At 36.5% G+C, this 21,752-nt stretch overlaps 1 protein-coding gene across 1 annotated transcript; it reads left to right on the top strand.

Annotated features, from left to right (window-relative positions):
* The first annotated feature begins 2,302 nt into the window (after positions 1 to 2,302).
* Positions 2,303 to 21,474, top strand: LOC112576817 (calcium-transporting ATPase type 2C member 1-like). The gene is made up of 22 exons (XM_025259574.1): positions 2,303 to 2,346; positions 4,703 to 4,738; positions 5,372 to 5,433; positions 6,040 to 6,147; positions 6,314 to 6,469; positions 6,730 to 6,798; positions 6,993 to 7,135; positions 8,516 to 8,640; positions 9,079 to 9,176; positions 9,971 to 10,054; positions 11,136 to 11,225; positions 11,571 to 11,675; positions 12,114 to 12,267; positions 12,574 to 12,744; positions 12,919 to 13,067; positions 13,438 to 13,604; positions 13,770 to 13,838; positions 14,941 to 15,057; positions 15,304 to 15,451; positions 15,733 to 15,828; positions 16,579 to 16,720; positions 16,928 to 21,474. The coding sequence occupies exons 3-22, from the start codon at positions 5,425 to 5,427 to the stop codon at positions 17,059 to 17,061; spliced, it is 2,334 nt and encodes a 777-aa protein (XP_025115359.1). The 5' UTR covers positions 2,303 to 2,346; positions 4,703 to 4,738; positions 5,372 to 5,424; the 3' UTR covers positions 17,062 to 21,474.
* Positions 21,475 to 21,752: the final 278 nt, after the last annotated feature.

The raw sequence follows: 21,752 nt of genomic DNA, 5'->3' as shown, positions 1-21,752 counted from the left end.
TCAGTCATCTGCAAATATTTCCAGTTACATCACAAGAACTGAAACTTGCTTTTTTGTTGACAGCAAACACACACACCTTCATGAATGATGCATACACATATATTCATGTGTGCATGCTTTGGATTTGTCTTATTTTAACCTGTAATGGGGTAGGGGAGAGTATGTCAACAAATGTGCGAGTGCATTTACAGATGTAAGCATGGGTCTTTCTGTAAAATGTTGGTTTATTGACTTATTGACTAAATGGGTAACAGTTGTGTGTCTGGGGATTCATGATGTGAATAAGTAAATACGTCTGCAATCTGGGATATGTGTTTACTTGGCTAATCCAGAATGATTATAATGCCGTCCTGTTTAAAGGAATTTGAAGTGGAACATCATTGTTCTGTAATATCATGCTTCCTATTTATAGTATCGTTGTTGCAATATTTTTGGCTCTTGATAAGGTTATCAATATATAATTATAAAGATAAATCAAACTTCACATTTTTACACCCTGAAAACATTAACCTAAGACAGTGCTGGTTGTTTTGTACAAATGCATACATTTGCAAACTTCCACATCTACTTATATGCTTGCCAGTTTCCCCATAATAAGTGTTCAGACAAGATTGCAGGGGATAAGCCACGCACACACACAAACTATTATGCAGCCTTAGGCACCAGCTGTTCATGAAGAAATCATGCATGTAATGAGAACTGAGATAACAAACCCTATGGAAGAACGACATGTCAAATTTGAAGCATCTGTATTATACGTCAGTAGGTCATTTGTGGGTCACATTGGGCAGATGATTATAGTTCCAAATCATTGGTGTAGCATGATTTAATTGCTCTTTAACTATTAGAAGTCCAGCCCTTAGAAGGAGAACGGATGTTAAGGAAGTGATAGAATTTTTATAGAATTATGAAAGTTAAGAAGAATCCATCATTAGTGTTCGTAACAATTATGAGAGTGTTAATAACAAAGGTGTTTGGATTTATAACCTGGGATAAGAAGGTAAGTTAGATTATCCCCAAGCTCTCTTACGGTAGGTTGCATGTGTGTCTAAAAGGCACTAGAAAAAACTACTGACCTATCCCTTACGTTTTATTCAAAATAATAAGCACTTGATAGCTTCACCAGTATGTAGATATTTTCCTTTTCTAAGCTGCACCAACAATCTTTATCTTGAGTTACCTTTTTTTATTATCATTACCTGCTTTAATTAAGAAATTGTTGAAAGCTATTGCCATAATAACTGTGTGAACTCTTTGCTTTCTTTGTAACAAAACTTTCTTGTTTTTTTTTTTCTCCTCCTCCTACTCCTCACCACCTGTTACCCTCATGCATCACATCCACTCTTTCTTGTTATTCTGCCTTTCATTAACCATGTATAGATTTTATACACACACATCCTCCACCCACTCCAGTTTCCTTACTATCTCTTTATTTATCTCTAATAATTAATGAAGATTTAATGTTAAAGTCCACTTAAAAGTACAAAATTTAAAGGTTTCTTGTTTAAACTGAAGCCTTAAAGGTTTCCTGATTTTGTTGCACAAGAACATCCTACTGTTTCCAATATTAGTTTGAATATGTTTAGAACATTTCATTGCATATGTAAAGTCTTATCACTTTTCTCATGTTTTGTTTTTTTATGAGGGAAGGGGCTGAAGTTATTATAAACTTATTAAATGAAAGTTTATAAACTAAATAAAAAAATAGTTGTATGTATGCCTTGCATTTCACTTGCAATGAATGTTTAGGGTTTCAGACTAGACATGATGACCTCACTGAAGGTCGAGCAGGCCGCTCGCATGACAGTTGCTGGCGTGGCCGAAGCTTGCCGAACCAACCTTATCCTTGGTCTGACCCATGAAGAAGCTCACAATCGCCTTGCCATACATGGCCCCAACACCTTTGACATCAGCAAGGATGATCCTCTATGGAAAAAATATCTTGATCAGGTTAGTGGCGAGAAACTGGAACCATTTGTCTTTAAGCTGCCTTTAAGAATTAGCGTTTTAGTTTTCTTGCACTGTCTGGTCTTCTAAAAGAAAATGGACCCAATCAAGCTTTAGGGAAAGACTTAGGGTATCCAAAAAATTCTATTTCCTTTTTTAAAAAGCTACATTAAGAGCTTTCTGTAGTACTGGTGGAAGAGACCAAAACACCCTTCAACTAAATTTTATGATGAAGATTTTTAACATTGTTTTAGACTTCCTTAAACTTACTCATTCCCTGGTATTTAAACAATTTTTTTTTTATTTCAGTTTAAAAATCCTCTAATTCTGCTATTGCTGGCATCAGCAGTAGTCAGCATCTTCATGAGACAATTTGATGATGCAGTCAGCATTGCAGTGGTGAGTGCTTATGATGAACTAAGTAATGGGATCATAATGTTTATGTGTATTTTTGGTGCAGTTAGGAGCTCATTTGGTTCACTAGCGATTAGGAGAAACAGGACAGGGAGTTTTAAGGAAGTTGTCAGGGATGGTCTTTTTGAAGGTAGCAACATAAAGTATCTCTTCTGATAATGGCGGTCTTCTTGAGAAAGTTGTCACATTATTTAACTTAACTGTTTTTTATCATTTACCTGCTTAGTCATTCATGTGCATATTCTCTTCTTAAACTCCTTGACCCACTTACCATCTCCTTTACTCAGCCCCTTCCACCCACCATTTTGTTTACTCGATCACTAGCCCACCCACCATTATTTACACACTCATAGGCCACACACCATCTCCTTTACATTCTGGCCCATACTTGTTTACTTGTTAATCATTTACCAGCCTGCTTAGCATAGCATAGCTAAAATAAACTTACATCAAACAATAGGAGCATCGTCTGAGCTATTTGTAAAGATTATAACAGCAATTGCTCAAGAGAACACATAACTTGACAGACAATTTATTCTAAAGGATGGTTGCTGTTTTTAAAGTACAGCCTTGCTATCAAGACTAAAATCCACAAAATCAAGTTGTAACTGAGAGAGATCGTAGTAGGGAGATCAACCAGTCTGCTTTCATTCCGGGGATCATGACTTCAAGCACTATCAATCCAACTTCATGTATTGAAATGTTTAAATAAAGCTCTTGTAAACCAAATCAGAAATCTTTTCTTCCCCATTTTTGCTTTTGTTTGGTAATATTTACAAATTCTGCCATTGCTGCATTTTTTGGTCAGTTTGCTTCAGTCATATCTACCCACTGCCCTATATGAATCAACCCCATAACGAGTACATCATCCCAACACTGAAAGTCAGTTTGATTCAGGTCCAAAAGACGAATCAGTCTCCGTTTACAGGAGATTTCCTTTATATAACGTCATAACATCAAATATTACCAACAGAACCATGTGTTGTTGGAACAACTTCAGCCACCACCTTACTAAAAAAAAACAGTCGCTTGGCAACAGCATAAATTACATAATGGTGCATAATGCGATTTTCTCTTGAATCATTGGGGGCGATTTCTTTTATTAAATCAGTTTTTTAAATCCTTTTTCGTCATTATTCTTTAGATTAATGAAAATAGATGCATGAGTTTGGTTAATATGAAACATGTGTCACCGAGAAGGCATTCATTTAGCCTGGGCCTGATTGATTTGACTTTCATTGTTGGTACAATGTTGGAGGGCATAGCAGCAGCAATTTGACTCAGGCAGGAGGTCGATATAGCTGAAATAGTTTTTGGTCAAAATGACCTCCTCTCCCCTAATCCGCCCACTCCTACACAGAGAGGGTTTGTTTCCTGGGTTCAGCTCTCATCTCAGGCACACAGTTCTTTCTCTGCATATGACATTTGTTTACAGGGCTGTTTTCAGTTGCAACCTGATTTTGGTGAATTATAGGGAGTCTTAATAGGAAGGTTTTACTGTGGTGTGTAAACAGCCTTCTTTGAATAAAAAATAAAAATAAAGTCATGTAAAATCCACAAATATAAGTCTGTTCATTTAAAAGTGACTTTTTCACAACCACGTCTCCAATTATAATGTTAATAGTAATTGAATTTCTGAAGTGCATTTTTCTGTGTGGAAGCGAGTTCAGTTTTAACATTACATGTATTACTGGAACCAGGATGAAAAAAACATGTATCTGGATGCACCCCTTTGGGAAATTTGAACGTTCGTATAATTATCTTGTTATTGGAGTTGGTTCTATGCCCCCCCCCAAAAAACGGCACAAATTTTGCTTATCTCTGTAATAAAAATAGCTTAGGCTTTGGATAGTGACTGATGTCGTAATATCATCATCATCATCACCATCTGCCAAGGAAAGGTCACCCACATCAGATTTTGGTTGCTACATATTACGAAGTTCTCAAATTTTATTCTTTTCAGGCTATTTGAATACTTATAAAGCATTTGACATTGCATATTGTTATTTAGCATTCCCCATATACTATCAAAATATACTCCACTTTTGGGATTTGAGTTTCTTCACTCTTTAAGATGAGAACTGCATACAGAAAAATCCTTCCCCACTTACATAATTTTCCTTTTCTTAGGACTCTTTGAATTATGATATTTATACTTTACAGTTTGTTTTAACATTCTAAAACTCACTGACTTAGGAAAAAATCTTGAATATTCACTACATATGCTGAATAATATTATAGAAAGGCTATCAAGTTATCACACATGGTTGTCTGTTTGCCAGTACTTATCAGCTCTTCATCTGTTAACATTTATCATTGTTTCTTTTGTTTTAATCCTCAGGCTATCCTCATTGTTGTCACAGTAGCTTTTGTTCAGGTAAAAACAATCTTTTGATATTCATCTTGCACTTTCCAGTTAACTATTCTCTTAGCACATATTTTAAAAACTGAATTTTTCAGTTTACATTGAAACAAGCATAAATTAGAAAGAGACAGTGAGATTCTCTTCTGGGAGAAATTTCTTTTATGTTTACAGATTGTTGGCATATAATAATAAGCAATAATCTTGCGTATAATGCATTAGTTCAAGCATCAGATATTACAAGATAGATTTGCCAGTTCCTATTTATGGACTAACATGGGGAAAATGCTGGAAAGTTTAGGTGAGAGGGCTTATCATGTAAGACATTTTACCAAACATGGAAAGAGATATTTTTTTCATTACTAATTAGCACATGTCAGCGATGTGCATACAAACATGACAGTGATAACAGTCACAATAATAATTATGAACATGTGTTTATGGCTATATACTTTTTTTTTTCATTCTGATCAGTAAGACCTATATTTTTATCAGAGGATAGGGGCGAAAGCCCAGAATAGTTTTCTCTGAGATCTTACCTTACCTTGAAACTTGTAATTTGGGTTAAGGGGTGTGCATGCATTCCTTTTATTTTATGCTTCATTTTCATTTTATTCATGCATGTATGCATATACATAATCTTTCCAGGAATACAGATCTGAAAAGTCTTTAGAGGCATTGACAAAACTAGTACCACCTCAATGCCACTGGTAAGCTCTCTTTTCCTTTAGTCAGTCTGATCAGTTTTATAAAAGGGTGACGATAGAAAATAAAAGCCACTGGTACACTCTCTCTTCCTTTACCTAATAAATTTTAGAAAAGGATGGCACTAAAAAATTAAATAAGAACTATTTATTGGAAAGCAAAATTATTGTTCTCTCTTGTAAAATAGCGAGAGCATTTTTTTTTTCCATAATTCTGCATGTTCATTAATGTGGCAGTGAATGAATGTGCATTCTAAAAATCTGGTCTCATTAGTGCATCTTTTCAGTCACATGCTGGCAGTCATTGTATCCAGCAGTTGACATATGCAACATGTATTTTCACTTTCAGACTTATGTTTCTGGTTCATATTTAGAAATGTGTTCATTTATGCGAATACTTCATGTTATACAATCGGTAAGGCAGGATGAGTATAATGGTGTAATACATTTGGAGGTTAGACCTTTTGTGATTATTATGTGTAATGCATGTAATACGTTAGATAGCAACATCACTTGAAATCTCAAGAGTTTTTATGAATGTCTTATACATAAAGGAGTGTGTTAATAGAGGCTCCTATTGCTGCAAATTTTCAAATTTTTCATTCTTTGCAGCTTGCGAGGAGGAAAGTAGAGACATTTCTTGCACAGGATCTTGTGCCAGGAGACATCATCATGCTCAATGTTGGAGATCGTGTTCCAGCTGATGTCCGTCTGTTTGAAGTGAGCATTCTGTTTACAGATATGTACATTGACTCCAAAAAAAAAAATACCAACCCCCAAAACTTATGGGGGTTTTGAGGAGTGGACTGAGCTATTTTTGCTATAAAAAATACAATAAATAAAAAGTAAGATCTATATTATTTGATTGATTGCTGTTTCTTGGCAGGCTGTAAATTTGGAACTTGATGAGTCAAGTTTCACGGGAGAAACAGAACCTGTTCGCAAGTTCACTGAGGAAGAACCTAAGAAAAACTCTAACAGAGCTACAAAACACTACAATGTAGCATTCATGGGCACTCTTGTTCGGTGTGGACGAGGGAAGGTATGAAGGTGGTTGTACTTTTCCTAATATAACTGGCATGAAGTTCTTCGAGGGTGGGAAATATCGTGCTCCATGAAAAAGAGAGTAAAGATTACTTTGTCTTTAATCTAGATACAACAAAGAAGTTGCTTGAGCTGAACTAGTACTTTTTGGTATGCTTCATTGTGTATACTTAGGTATGTGTCTGTGCGTGGGTAGACATTGTAGACGTTGGTGCTGTTGTATTCATTGCGATATGTTAAGGGAACATGTTATTGCAGGGCATCGTCATTGGAACTGGCCATGATTCAGAGTTTGGTGAGATCTTTAAGATGATGCAGGGAGAAGAGGTAAATTTACAAAAAATTGTTTGACTAGTTTTATTTACCTTTCATGTATAAAAATTTGCTAATATTTGCAAATAAACATTGTTGATAGTTTAATTAAAATAAAACTTCTGTTGCCCTACAGGTTAATATCTTGTTATAGCCTTAAAGAGTTGAGGGTTTGTTAATGAACAGTTAAAACTGTGGTCTTTCATCAGGCACCAAAGACTCCACTTCAGAAGAGCATGGATACCCTGGGTACACAACTGTCCTTTTATTCCTTCTGCATCATTGGCTTAATTATGTTGTTGGGATGGATCCAGGGCAGAGGGGTGCTGGACATGTTTACCATAGGAGTCAGGTTTGTGGATGCTTACAGTAAAACCTCCTCATTAAGACCCTATGTATTGTGACCCCCTCTTAAATATTACCTAAAATATTTCATGGACATATTTCATTATATAAGTATTATCACTATTACAACTACCTCCTCCGACTTACGAGTGATAGTTTGTGCTCTGTCACTATGTTTCTTTGTTGTTTTGTTTTCTCTCTCTTTTTTTTTTTTTTTTTTGCAGAAGTCATGTTGAAAAAAAATTGAAGTGCAAGTGCATGCTTCTGCCCATCTGTTTGGCCTGTATTACTACTTTCTTTAAAAATAACTTAAGTACATTTAAAAGAGACTGCTTGTTCGTTGGGTTACCTATAATTTTGATCCTAAACCATATTATCTGAGCCACATCAATCACTTCCTTGAGTCGAATCGACCCTGCCATGACCATGGATTTGGGTCAACATGACCAGCACCCGTTTGTTGTTGTCTCATTGTTTACCAGTACACGTCACTTGATTGTGCTTCATTAATAACCATTTGCAGAAGTTATGTGTTTAAAAAAATAAGATTCTTGTGTCCAAGTATTTGTGTTCTGTTGCAACTTTTTATTTAAAAAAAATGGCTGAAACATATGGTGCATTTTAAGAGAACGTCTGTCTACCATGATACACATATATTGAACAATTCCTCTTAGCTGAAGAGTTAAATCTTTAACCAAGCGCAACAATGGCAGAATATGTAAGCATCAACAAGTAAAAAGGACAAAGGAAGGCATTGTGCTATGGTTTTTAAGAGCTTTATTGTCATCATTTAAATACCATAATTTCGACTAGAAGCTGTAACTTTTGTCCCCAGCTTTAAACCATGCAGCTTATTTGCGGATTTTTCAGATTCTGATTAAGTTTTTGATGAGCTCCATGTTACGGTATGAACTTCACATTTTTAAATCAAAGCCGCATGCAATTGAAGCATTCAGATCAGTTGCTGAAGCACACACCCTCATCGTGCCAAAAATGAGACAAAATGCTACAATGCACATTTCAAGTTGTATGTATTTGTGGCTTATTTGTGAAAAAGTAGAGATTTTAAACAAATTTAGTGGTACATATATACAGGTACACTCAACGGACCAAAATTTACAGTAAATGAGTGTGAATTTATAGGTGTCTGAAGTCTTTGTTCTTGGAATGGAAAGCAAGACTGGTTGATGTCCCTACTAACACCCCTTGTAGTTACAGCCTGTTTTGCTGGATGTTAGCAAGTTGCAAGTTTTACAGGTTTTACTGTTACATGCTGCCTATTCTGTTAGTGCATGAGTGTGTGTATGTTCACATGTGTGCATTGGCTCATTGGTGCCATGTAAAGTCATTAACATAAGTACATAGATTTTTTTTTTTTATTATTTAGCCTTGCAGTAGCAGCCATTCCAGAAGGTCTACCCATTGTAGTAACTGTGACGCTGGCAATTGGGGTCATTAGAATGGCAAAAAGAAAAGCTATAATAAAAAAGTTACCCATCGTTGAGACTCTAGGTGAGTTTGCTTTTAACTGGCCATTTTAGCTGCAGCTCCATGCTTTTTATGTGATGTTTATGATTTGAATTATTCCTCCATAGAAATGATGGAAAGAAAAGATCATTCGCAAACTTTAGGGACTTGTGTACTGTTGACTCCTGAAAGCTGGCTGCCAAGGCAGAAATATTTTCCCTTTAAAAACTATAGAACATTTATTGTTTCTACCGCTATCAAATGACTGGCTGATAAGTATTGATTTCCTGTGCTAAGAATTAGGAGCCTAAGATGTTATGGCCAGTCTTCACTAACACAGGCAGTGTGTTGACATGAACCCAGAAAATTTGTTTAATTGTTTTTTCCACTATCAAATGACTACAGCTAATGAGTATTGATTTCCTGCCCAAGGAATTACAAAACTAAGATGCCATAGCACAGGCAGTGATTTAAATGTTTCAGGGTGTGTGAATGTGATATGTTCTGACAAAACGGGCACGCTGACCAAGAATGAGATGACTGTGACACAGATCTATTCAGCAGATGGCACACTAGCAGAGGTAATTCCATTTTCCATTCTCTAAGCTCTCTTTTTTTGAGTTTGGGATAAGCTTTCTCTTATAACCAGGTATTGTCATTTGCTGTGGGGTTGCAATATTCTTGTGACTGATGCTACTGTGACCGTAGCTATGAAGGGAGAGTAAGTCATCTCCTAGGATAAAATGGGAAACTCAAGGAGAAGAGCCTTGTTACTGAAGTTGATGTAACCCATGGGCACTACATTTCTTTAAATACCCTAGAACACCTCTACCACTTTAAAACTAAGGCTTCAGGGGTAAAGCAAGATCTGTGAGGTCTGGATGCCACTTTATAACTTCAGAAACAAGACACGAATTGTCCTTGTTCCCCATGTTGCCCCAGAGCAAACACTTCCCCACGCTTCATAGCTACTGCCCCAGATGTGGTTCATGCTCCATTTCTCTCTCTTTGTTCTTTCCACAATATTCACCATTAACTGTTTTTCCCAAGGCTAAGTAGATTTTGGAAAAGATTAGGGATGTTTCAGTATCGATTGTTTTATTTCTTGTTGAAAGAAGGGATTTTAACTGGCACACAGATATATGTTTCTTCAGTGCCAGATGTCACCTTGTTAGTCTGGGAGGGAGAAAGATCATATGCTGGGAGGTTGGAATTATGTAACATTTGAAGTGGAGGCTGATTCTTTAGAATTAAAAAGTGCTATTTACCAGGTTTCTGAACTAAACAGCTACTTGCAATTTTCTGTCATGTAGATGCATATAGAATAGCCTCAGTGGTTGAATAATTCAGTATTTGTAATTATTTGATTTTACAGGTGACAGGCGTAGGCTATGATGCTCCAGGTGTGATTACATGCAGTTCTGGTGATATAAATGCTTCTGTTAGAAAATTATTAGTGGTGAGGTTGTTTCTGTTGTCATCTTTGTTTTTGTTTTTATAACTATATCCTACAATATAGTTTTGTAAATAAGAAACTGTCATCTTATTCTCATGCAGATAACTATGCAACCACTACATGTGTACAATGAAAGAAAGAAAATGATTTCTTTAAAATGTGTTCAAGTGTATGTCATTTTATTATTATTATTCTTTAGCCAAGTAAGTTACTCTAGTCTGCTAGTCTGCTATTGTGGACTACCTACATGTGCCTCACAGAAGGCAGGATAAATCTGGGCGTCCCCTTTTTCCAGCTCTGGAAATGTCTTACCCCTATAGCCTCATGCAGTGAACATCTTTAAAACTGTCAAGGCAGGGCTTGAGACCTGCTTCTTTCGTGAACACCTGGTGCACTCCATCACCTGCTCTCTCTCTGTCTCTTTTTTTTCTTTTTTTTTTTTTTTTTTTTTGTTTGCAAATATGCTTTTGTGAAATATTGAATTTCCACTTACAACATATTAGGAAGATTTGTAAATTATATATCTCTTGTACATCTAGCAACTTGCAGTGTTACATATTCTCTCCCAAGTTGATTGCTGTAGTTCATTTCTAACTGGTTTACCTGATTATAAACTATCACAGACTCTTATATCTCATCAGCAGCCTAGAAAAACCAATGTTCTCCCTTTCCATCTTTGACAAGACATCTTTTGGGCCCATAGTTTGGAAATCTCTACCCGTGCACTTAATTTATTCCAAAGCACAAAAAACTTTACAAAAAATAAAGGAAAAAAAAAACACCTTTAGTAAATTCTTATCTTTTCCAGAAATATTTAACAGATTAACTCTGACATGCTTGCAGGTGTGCATGTGTGTGTATTGTGTGCAGTGAGTAGCAACTATGTCCTGGCCCAATATAAAAATTATTACTGTATTTGTTGTGTTGCTCTTTTAAGTGAATTAAGTGAATTTGAGTCCACTTTTGTGACCATCTACTTTATGCATTACTCATACTTTGTTTTACAAGTGTGTTGTGGAAAACATGAAGCTTGAATGTGTACTAATCCAGATGGACAAATGTAGATAGTGTGATGTTTTAACAGGTTGGCAACATCTGCAATAATGCTGATATAACGCCAAGTGGTCTCAGAGGCCAGCCAACAGAGGGGGCTTTACTGGCTGTTGCAAAGAAAGTAAGGGATCTTACCTATGTCTGATCATACTAGTTTATGCTGTTATGCTTCCTCTCTATCTGATATTCCTTTCGGCCTTAAACATACTACATATATGTTGTGATTTGACTAGTTTTATTCATGGTTTTATTATGTGTCCAGCTCAAAGATACAAAAAGGAAAATAATAGTGGTAGTTGAGTTTTGCTATTATTACAAGCCAGAGTTCTGGCGCTGCGCATACCACATTGTCAGGGCTCTTGGAGGTTATTGTGTAGCCAAAAGTAGAAAGGTAGGCATTCTGTTGTGTTGACAAGAAGATGGTTAGAAGACATTGTAACCTCTTGTGTTTGGACTGTGCTAACAGGCAGGCTTGCAAGATGTTCGCAGCATGTACACACGTCTGCAGGAGTGGCCATTTAGTTCAGAAACCAGGTACATGGCAGTAAAGTGCTGTGCTAACCATGGGCAGGTAATTTCACCGTCGGTTGCAGCACTTTTTTTGCATCGTCTGTCATTCCAAATCCATATCTGTTACATTTTTTTCAGGAATATTCCCTATTCTTACTCTTATTTATTGGAACTAATTTAATATTATTAACTTTTTTCTAGTTTTGTTTTACCGTTGTTGGTAAAAGTAAATTGAACAGATTGTCATACAACAAGCTGTAGCTTATAACATTCATGCCTTAAAGTGCAAAAATGGATTTCATCTTTGTTTCTTTATTATTAAACATGTTTGAATGGAATGACCATGACATATCAGCACTTAAAATGAATACATTAAATATCTGGATTACCAGTGTGTGACTTGTTTATTTTCATGATTGTGGTTTGAAAATATAACTAACCCTTGAATTCTTTTGCAGTTATACAATTATTATTGTTTGAATCTTGTGACTGTGTGCAGGCCACAGAGTACTTTGTGAAAGGAGCAATCGAGCGAGTACTACAGAACTGTTCATTTTATGTCTCTGCTGCTGGTGATGTGTTCCCTATTCAGGACTCCAACCGCAGAGACTACTTTCAGCATGCTGCTCAAATGGGAGCTACAGGTCTGCGAGGTAAGTATGGATAGGATAAGTGGTTTTGTTTTGTGTGTGTGAGAGAGTGTATATGTGTGCATGCATGTGCTTGTATGCTGAGGGAGGGGTTGGGAAGAGATATATGGTTTTATTTTTTCAGAGTCACAAACAGCTGGTTTTGAGTGAGGATTTTCTCCTTTGACTATTCTCACTATTTCCATGGTATACTTCCCTTCGCCCTGACTAGACCAATAATTGAGTTGCAGTTGGTACTATTTTTCCATCTTTCCTTTTATGTAATTTATTGTTGAGCTTTTTTTAAAGGTAATTCTGTTCTGCATTCAGTGCTGGCATTGGCATATGGACAAGACATGAACAACTTAATCTTTGCTGGCATTGTTGGCATGATTGATCCACCACGGGATGGTGTTAGAGAAGCCATCTACACGCTCATGGGCTCTGGGGTCAATATCAAGATGCTCACTGGAGATTCTGAGGAGACGGCAAAAGCTGTTGGTAAGATTACACTAAGATCACAACAGATTTTATCTTTAGATTATTTAGATTTCTGGTTTGTTTCTTATTGGAAAGTAGGGAGGAGTGATAGGGAGAAGAATTTGGATGTGAACATGAATAAACAGTGACTTCTTATGACCTGCGTCAGCTTTTGAAAGTATGCTTTTCATGCAGGTGCCCGGCTGGGCTTATATGCATCTGGAGCAACGGCAGTATCTGGAGAAGAACTTGACCAAATGGATGTAGGACAGTTGTGTCGTAAAATCAGCCAAGTTGGTATTTTCTATAGAACAACTCCCAGACATAAACTCAAGATTGTTAAGGTGAGTGCAATATAATGAAAATGCAGTCTCTAGTTCTGTTAGCATATCTTAAGATGTGTGTCACAATTTTTGCACAGTTAACATTTCCATATGTCCAGTGTAAATATTCACAGAGAGCAGGGTAGACCAAACAGTTTAACCAGCAACTTTTTTTTTGTGTAGTTAGTATTATGCAAATCTTTCCACTTTTTATTAATACTTAGGGAAAAGATTGCTTATCTGTTGAGGACTGGGTTAGGCTGAATTAGACTATTAGACTAATTAGACTGAAAAATGAACTGTCCAGATCTAGATAAGAAGGCAGTTAGACATCCAGAGACACCAGTTCCTGTTTCTCATTTATTTTTTAATAAGTTGCATAACTTTGCAGGCGCTACAGCAAAATGGGATGGTGGTCGGAATGACAGGAGATGGTGTCAATGATGCTGTTGCCTTGAAGAAGGCAGAAATTGGCATCTCGATGGGTTGCTCCGGAACTGATGTATCCAAAGAGGCAGCTGACATGATCTTGGTGGATGATGACTTCACCACAATTTTGTAAGGCCTGGGTATCCGTTTTGATATGGAATGATTTGTGGTTTTGTCTCAGATCCCCACACCCTCTTTATTTTTCATGCATAGAGTTGGCTGACCTATTTGGTATGTTTTGTGTTTGCACATACCACAATCAGCCGAAGTGACCTGATTTACTTGATTTTTCAGGAGCGCGATTGAAGAGGGAAAATCCATCTTCTATAACATTAGGAATTTCGTCAGGTTTCAGCTGAGCACGTAAGCTTTATAGTTCTTATATAGTTCTTAGCTTTGCTTTACCTGAAGTCAGTGTGCCTGGGCTGTTTTATAGCATGATTCAGACCGCTTCTGCGTCAGTGGGCAGGGAGCAACAAATGCACGATGGTAGATAGATGAACCCATTGTGTTAATATAGCTAACCATATATTTTTAGCAATAGAAGATGGTATTCTGGTATGCTTAGATGTCTTTTAATATTCTCTGTGAGAGAGGGTATGTATGTAAGAGTGTGTTTACATGTGTGCATGCAAACATGGTTTCTGGCAAAATAATAATTAAGGGGATTTATATATAACACATTTCTCAACTGCAAAGAAAAAAAGTGCAAATTCAAAATAATTAGCATGTCTTTAAACTTAGACCAAACATATCAACAGGCAATCATAGACATCGCAACAGACAGAAATAAAAGGCAGAACAAGAGAATGCTGCACACAAGTATGCCACAGCAACACTGCATCAGAAATGATAAAAGTTAGGTTAGGCAGTCATGATGGGGCAAAGTCTCTCAGTAGACATAGTAATCCTAGTGAGCACAGCTCAAGAGGACCAGTTCAGGTGTTAGTGCATTAAGATAGACAAAGAGCTTTGTGGACATGCAGTTAGGTGTTAGTGCATTAATATGGACAGAAAAAGAGAGAGCTTTGTGGACATGCAGGTGTCTAGATGGTTACACAAGAATTTGAAGATTTTTTTCCCCAGGTATACTCGCACTGATGTCATTTTCAACAGCATTATTTTTTTTTTTTTTTTTTTTACCCCTACATTGCTTTGTGTAGGCATGTATCAGAATGTCTGTTTATGAGCTTAATTTTATTTAGAAATGTCCACCTTGAAATATAAAAGTATATGAAGTGTTCATTTTATTTTTTAAAAAAAACACATGTTAACATGATGTGAAAATAAAACTAAGCTCAAGTTGATAAATTTAATCCGATTTACTGCCCTTTTTTTTTTGTTTGGAAGGTGGATGTTTGTTAATTTCATTAACTGATGTGACAAAAGATGCATGGTCACCAGTTGCTGTTTTATTCAAACTGTTGTCTGCTTCTGACCTACATGAGGTTATTCTGTACATCAGGAGCATTGCAGCCTTGTCACTAATTGCGCTTTCCACCCTGATGCGTCTGCCCAATCCTCTCAATGCCATGCAGATTCTCTGGATCAACATCATTATGGATGGCCCACCAGCGCAGAGGTAAAGCCAAATTCTTTACTGATTTCTGTGCAGTGTAGTCAGTCTTTGTATATTAGGTTCTCGATAAAGCTATCTGCTAAACAATGAGAGTTGTGTTCATTGTCAGTCTTCTGCAGTCTTACCTTTGTGATCCATTAAAAGCATATTTTGTGCTTCATATCCCAGCTGTGCGTACCTCAGCTTGCTCTTCGATTGTTTAAGCATATATTTTCACCAGCCATTGCAGTCAGTTCTTTTGCCTTGCAGCTTGGGTGTAGAGCCTGTAGATCATGATGTTATACGCCAGCCTCCACGCCACGTAGGAGATCCCATAATTACACGACGACTTATTATCAGCGTTTTATCTTCTGCACTTATCATTGTCTGTGGCACTCTCTGGGTGTTTTGGAGAGAGGTAAATCAACATATTAATGACAGATACAAATAGTGCTTAACTTTTTAACTTTGGTTCAGTATTTTTGTTATATGGCTTTTTCTGGAAATGAGTAGGGTTTTTTTAACATTTTCATGGATAAACTTTGTCAGTGAGTTTGGATTTTAAAGACCACAATACAAAATTAATAACAGCAGGTTTTTTTATGGTCTAAAATATTCCGTATCATCTCAGTCAACGAAACAGCAGCAGCTGTCCTCATAATTGTTGGACTGTCTTTCTTATGCTTTTTTTTTTTTCAGATGCTTGACAACAAGATCACACCACGAGACACAACTATGACCTTCACATGTTTTGTTTTTTTCGATATGTTCAATGCCCTAGGGTGTCGTTCACAGGTAAGCATTAGTATGTAACAGATACTAATCTAAGCTAGGTGAGGAATGTGTTTTACTGAAACCATGCTTTAAGGCCAGGTACACCCTGAAATTTGACGAAAATCTTAATTTTTAGCCACTTTGAGATTATGGCATATTGTGTATATTCAGCATGTCCTCAATCTATTCTCCAGGTAGTTTTTCATAAAAACATGTAGAAATATGTATATTTTTTCACTAATGATGGTGACATCTTAAATTTGTGCTTGTTGTGTGCAAAATTAATAAAAAATAGAGAATGTTTGGGACATACCAACACAGTCTTTTGAAAAACTGGGTTACTTAACCAGCAGAAAGAATATTCATTCACTTCTCAAATGAAAGGATGTTCAGGGCCAATGGAAATCTCCCAGCCATTGATTCCTGCTCTTTTCTAGACATGACAAAGAGTCAGAAAATTTCTAATACAAAGAATACGCAAACATACTTTGACTATATAACAAATCAGTATTTACTGCCACCATCCTTGCCCACATTACAGGTCACACGAATGTGCTTTGGAAGTTTTCAGGTGAAAGTTAATAGATTACTTTCCAGTTGCCATTATAAAAAGCATTTGTCAGCAATCTCCAGGGGACAGAGGTTATCAATTAATTATTTTTATACTTCTTGTGGAAAGTGTATGCCTTTCTGGATCTTTTTTTATATAGCTGAGGAGAGAAACAGGATTGGTATTTGAGGATCTTGCACAAAAATTTTTTTTTGTTTCAGACCAAATCGATATTCCAGGTTGGCTTCCTGACTAACAAGGTATTTCTTGTAGCAGTTGTTGGATCTCTTGTTGGACAGCTGCTGGTAATCTATTTCCCCCCACTACAGTCTGTTTTCCAGACAGAAGCTCTCTATCTCTCAGGTGAAATATCTTTCCGATTTATCAGTATTATCTGTGTGTTGATCTATTACATTTTGAAGCAGTTAAGAACAAAATGATGTGTGTAGTTTAAAATTCCTGCATGTGTTTGAGTGTTGTAATCCTGTAGATGGTAACTTGAAAGAAATAAAGCACAAATTTTTATTGAATTTTTGATTGTGGCAACTTAATTTTGTGAATTGATTGCAGATCTTGCGTTCCTCTTCTGTTTGACATCCACAGTCTTTGTATTCTCCGAGCTCCGGAAATGGTTCAGTCGGTCAACAGGTCGCTTTGCCTTTAAAAGAAAAGACAAAACATTCTATCCTGATGATATGGTATAGCACTCAGCTATAAGACGTTTCATTAGTTAAAAAAAAAATTAATAAGACCAGTTGAGTGATCAAGGGTAATTGCCATGTATGTGTGTGTGTTGTGAGAGAGTGAATGAGAGAATTCTAAATCATTCACAACTTGCACAAAAATTTGCTCCAGACAGAAATGAAGACTTTGTGGTAATAGCAACAGAAAGTATAGTGTTTACACTGTGCTGAAACCAGATTGCATTATGATGAGACCTTGACAGTCACAGGCTGATATAAGTGTCAGACTATGGATTGGAGAAGAATCATGTGCTGGCTCTGGACTTGTGCATGAACAACATACGGTTATGAAAACTGTTGAGCAGTTTAGAAGCCAGACTCTTCTAAACAGCTATTTGAACCAGACATGTGATGCTAATGCTTCACTTCCTATGTGCATTTGCATTTGACTGGATTTCTTTTTTTTTTTTTAACTTTGGAGCCAACCAAGTGGGAAAACTGTTGCCATGATGGGTTCTGCAGAGTGTGCCTTTTGGTGGCAAATTAAAGAAAGCTTAGAAAGTGTTGTGGAGTCCTTGGGACATGTCCCAGCCAAGATTTTTTAGTTTATACTATACCCCCACTTTTTTTGTAATTCTGTCATGTTCTCTTTCAGTTTGCAACTCTCAGATGCTGGCTTGCATGCATTCTCTGCATTTGTTCTGTCGGACTTTTTGCCTGTTACTTTGCAGCAGCCAGTGTTCACACGTGAAAAGAGCATTATCACATTCCTTTTAGAACCTTGCACTAGTATTACAGGAAAAATGAGTTGTGTGTAAATATGACTTGTGGGTTATTACTGATGCTGGAATATCTGTTATGTTGGGCAATAGGTTTTTTTCCCTTTGTTTTTTTAAACAAAAAATGTCTGTGTTAAAAGTTTGTTTTATGTTGGTCAAGATGTTGCTTAGATGTCATGGCCAGAGGTAGAAAGACTTATTTCTCTATTTTGTACACTTTTTCCAGCAGTAATGGCTTAAGTTTAATGTTTTATATTAACATTTGGAAGGCAAAAGATGCCTCTTAATCCATTGGTGCATATAGGGAATGGTTGTTGTTTGGGTTGTTTCCTGCCAACAAAGTTTCTATGAATTTAGCAGAAACTGTTCTGAATGGGACTTCATGAGCTTGGTTCAGTGATTTTATTGAGCAAGTGGAGGGGGTTATAAGGAACAAACAAATATCTGTATTTTTCTGAGTGTTATTTTAACACTTTGACAAGGTGGAGGTAGGGAAATGTCATTTGTGACCTTTTTTTTTTAAGAATGGATAGTTATCAAAACCATGCTAAAAGTGGTGCTTAACATGCAAAAAGAAAAACCTATATCATTGTCTACCTCAGCAGCCAGCTTGCTTGTTTCAAACTACATTATCCATGGACTGCAAGCTTTACTATTTTAAAAAATAATGTGCAGCAGTGACAAAAAAGCTGCTTACAGATGTAAATGATTAACCATGTGGGGTGTGGCCTTTGTTCACATAGGTCTGTGGGGTAGCCATCCAGTCCTTATTTTAGATCTCTCATGGCCTTAGAAATAGATAAAACTATTTTTATTGCAAAATGTCCTATCAAAGAGGTGCCACAGATTTTTACAATGCTGCTTGGGTTTTCCTTCGCCATCCCCTCTGCCACATTTTATTTTTAATGCTGTTGAATTTTTAATCTTCTTCAGGGTACACAGTCAAATGACTGAAGCATTTTCCACTTTTTTTTTTTTTTCTGTCTTCTAACCAGTGTACAACCACGTAGGAAATTAGGCAGATGGGCTGAAACAAGTTTACCATTATTGCTAGTCCATACATCTACACTCAAGAATGCTGTGAATTCTGTGGCAGAGGTATTCTGGAAGATAATTTTTGTTTTTCTTAAAGGTGGTAACAGCACAAAGCATTAATGAACTTTTGTGAATTAGTTTTTGTCTAAATATAGCTCTTCAACATTGTTTCTCATTTATAGCTATTTTGATATCACTTTATAAAAATAATGAATATTTTTACCTGTGCAACTTATAAAAACAGTGTGTTTTAAGAAAAAAAAATGCTTTGATTATTCTTGTTTCTAATCTTTAATGAAGCAAAGTGAATGAACTGAGGAAGAAAGATTTTGTTGATATTTAAGTAATCTTTATGTTTGATCCCTGATTTGGTTCTCTACATGAAGAGGGTCCTTTAGATGTTGAGACAATTTTGTCTTCTGGATGCTGGCTTTCCAATTGTAACTGTTTATTGGTACGCTCAGTTTTGGATTGAAGTTATTGGCTAAATGCAGGTGCTTGTAAGACAGTTTGGACTTAACTGTATAAGTTTGGGTGTCAGACATTCACGAGATATTTTTAAAGATAAGCTTTTCCCATATGAAGTGGTTATGTTGGTAAGCGTATTTTTGTGTCGTGCTGTAAATGGATGCTAAAAGTTTAATATGTTTAATATTATCTGGTTGCCTGTGCTTCGTGAAAACATTCCAGTGCTGTGAACTTTCATCAGTTTGTCTCATTGCGTATACCATTATTTTGTCAAACCACATTGAACAGCAACACTTGTTATATTGGCCTGTTATCAAGGTGTCACATTGTGTGATTACCAGTTTCTTCCTGTACTCATCAGGGGCTGTAGCTAGGAAGCAAGGTTAGTTTTTTACCCCAGGGGAAACTTGACAGTTTATAAGTCCCCACTTCCTTTCGCTGGCACCTACACATAGTTCATGTTATCTGTTTGCTTGCAAGATTTTCAAGCTACAGTGGTTATATTTAGAATCACTGTCTCTTTTAAGTCTAGTTATCCTTTGTGACAGTGTCAAACAAGTTTTTTTCCCACCCACCTCTTTACAATGTTAAGTAGACACTATTTAAATTCCATTCTGATAAGTTAGCTTTTTTTTTTACATTGTCACATTTTATTGTCACCTGGTATGTGAAATCACAATAAGCCTCATTTGGTATTTTTGACGTGTGTTGCACTCCATGTAACTTGACTGCAAGAGACACTAGATCTTTCTTTGTTCATGTGTTACTGTATATTTGTTAATAGGGTTTGGTCTGCGTAAGTGTGCCATGTGTATTTTGAGTCTTACTTTGTATCTTTGTGTTTTGTTTTTATTTCTGTACAGCACATTGAGCCTACTTTAAAGTGGGAAAATGCACTATAAAAATTATTAAAATAGGTGGACACTTGCTGTGATGGCAATATGTTAAGGTATCCTATACCCTTTTGGTTCAGGTGTTATTGGTGCACTTTGTTGTGGGACGTGATTTGGAAAGCGGAAAATTTGGAATCTGCTATTAAATCTGAAAGACGAGCGACTTTTTGGCTGTAGAATAAACAGTGTAGGGCCAGCAATCCTCAACCTAAAACTGTCTGCTTTGATACATGGCAACAGTACCAACCCATATTCCATCTTAGCTGTTACAGTACTAAATTGAATAGTGCGATTTGTGGGGTTTGTATTTTGTCACTGCCTTTCTTGTCAAAATTTTACTACTACACAGTCACATCATTGTTACTGATGTGTTAAAAGTGCAAATCATTTTATATTAAGCCTTTTCATAAATTGTTTAGCTGCACTGGGTCTTAACAGTGAGGGTTAGTATATGTTTTTGTTGAACTTGTTACCAGGTCCCTAAATATCCTTGGTGTTAATGTGCCATTCAAAAGTACTGCATGAAAATCAGTATTTATTTATTTTTTTGGCACTGAAGGGTGGCCATGGATGCTCAGTGTTTGCTAACTTCTGAATGAATTTCTGCTGCACAGGCAAAACATGATTCTCAGATGCTGACAGCAGGGCTTCAGAAAGTTTGTCTGATAAAACATTTGTGCTATACATGTATAAAATTGACATTTTTTTATGCCAACAAGAAATTTGGGAAAGGTGGTTGCTAAATTTCTGTTCAGTGGTTTGGTTTTACATGGTATTTTTGTTTTGTCCTGCAATGTATGGCAAGGTCTGGTTTTAAGGGCATAATAATGAACAAATCATGTCTGTTTCACATACAGAGTATGAACATTGTGTGTGAATGCATTGCAAAGACTATGTGCGGATTAGCATTTATGTTAAAACAAGTGATTCAAAAGATGCTCAATAATGGGGCTGGATGCAGTTTTCGACTGACTTTTCCAAGCCAGGAGAAAGTTGTTTAGACATCTAACTGAAAGCTGTCCCCTGTTGGTGCAACAGTTATGAACTGGTCACCGTAATAGTTAGGACCGAGTCATAGTTTCAGTTCTTTCTCTGCAGATCTTTACAGAGCTAGAAGTTTTGCTTTGATGTAGCCTTAACTGCTGGCTTGGCATAATCCCACTTCCTAATTTGCATTTTCTACAGATGTGGTGACTGTCTGGTTTAGGTGTGGATACAAACTGTACTTTATGTATGCATAAATTTCTTTCATCACCTGATGACATTGCTGCTTTTATTGGTTGAAACATTTAAATCTGATATCATGAAATGTGAAAAAGCAACACCAGGATCTGGGCACTCATTCTTTCACTCCACACTTCTCCATTTTAATGGTTATGTATTTTTTGTGAAACACATTCAGCTTGCATGAGAAAATGAGAGATATACTTGGTCCTCTTTGTACCTAAGGTGGTACATAAGGCATCTACTAGAGTCTGGTGCTTTAGTCCACTACTTACCTTTGCCACGTTTCTTTTCAGCTGACCATGCTTCCTCT

The sequence above is a fragment of the Pomacea canaliculata genome, linkage group LG12, assembly GCF_003073045.1.
Source record: "Pomacea canaliculata isolate SZHN2017 linkage group LG12, ASM307304v1, whole genome shotgun sequence".
NCBI classification, from domain to species: Eukaryota; Metazoa; Mollusca; class Gastropoda; order Architaenioglossa; family Ampullariidae; genus Pomacea; species Pomacea canaliculata.
Note: the sequence above shows the minus strand (reverse complement) of the source record. Positions and strands in the feature narration are given on the sequence as shown.

Excerpts from the sequence above, each read along its gene's own strand:
- LOC112576817 (XM_025259574.1), top strand. Across the intron at positions 11,226-11,570 it reads TACTGGCTGTTGCAAAGAAA|GCAGGCTTGCAAGATGTTCG; the intron begins GTAAGGGATCTT and ends CTGTGCTAACAG. Across the intron at positions 16,721-16,927 it reads AGAAGCTCTCTATCTCTCAG|ATCTTGCGTTCCTCTTCTGT; the intron begins GTGAAATATCTT and ends AATTGATTGCAG.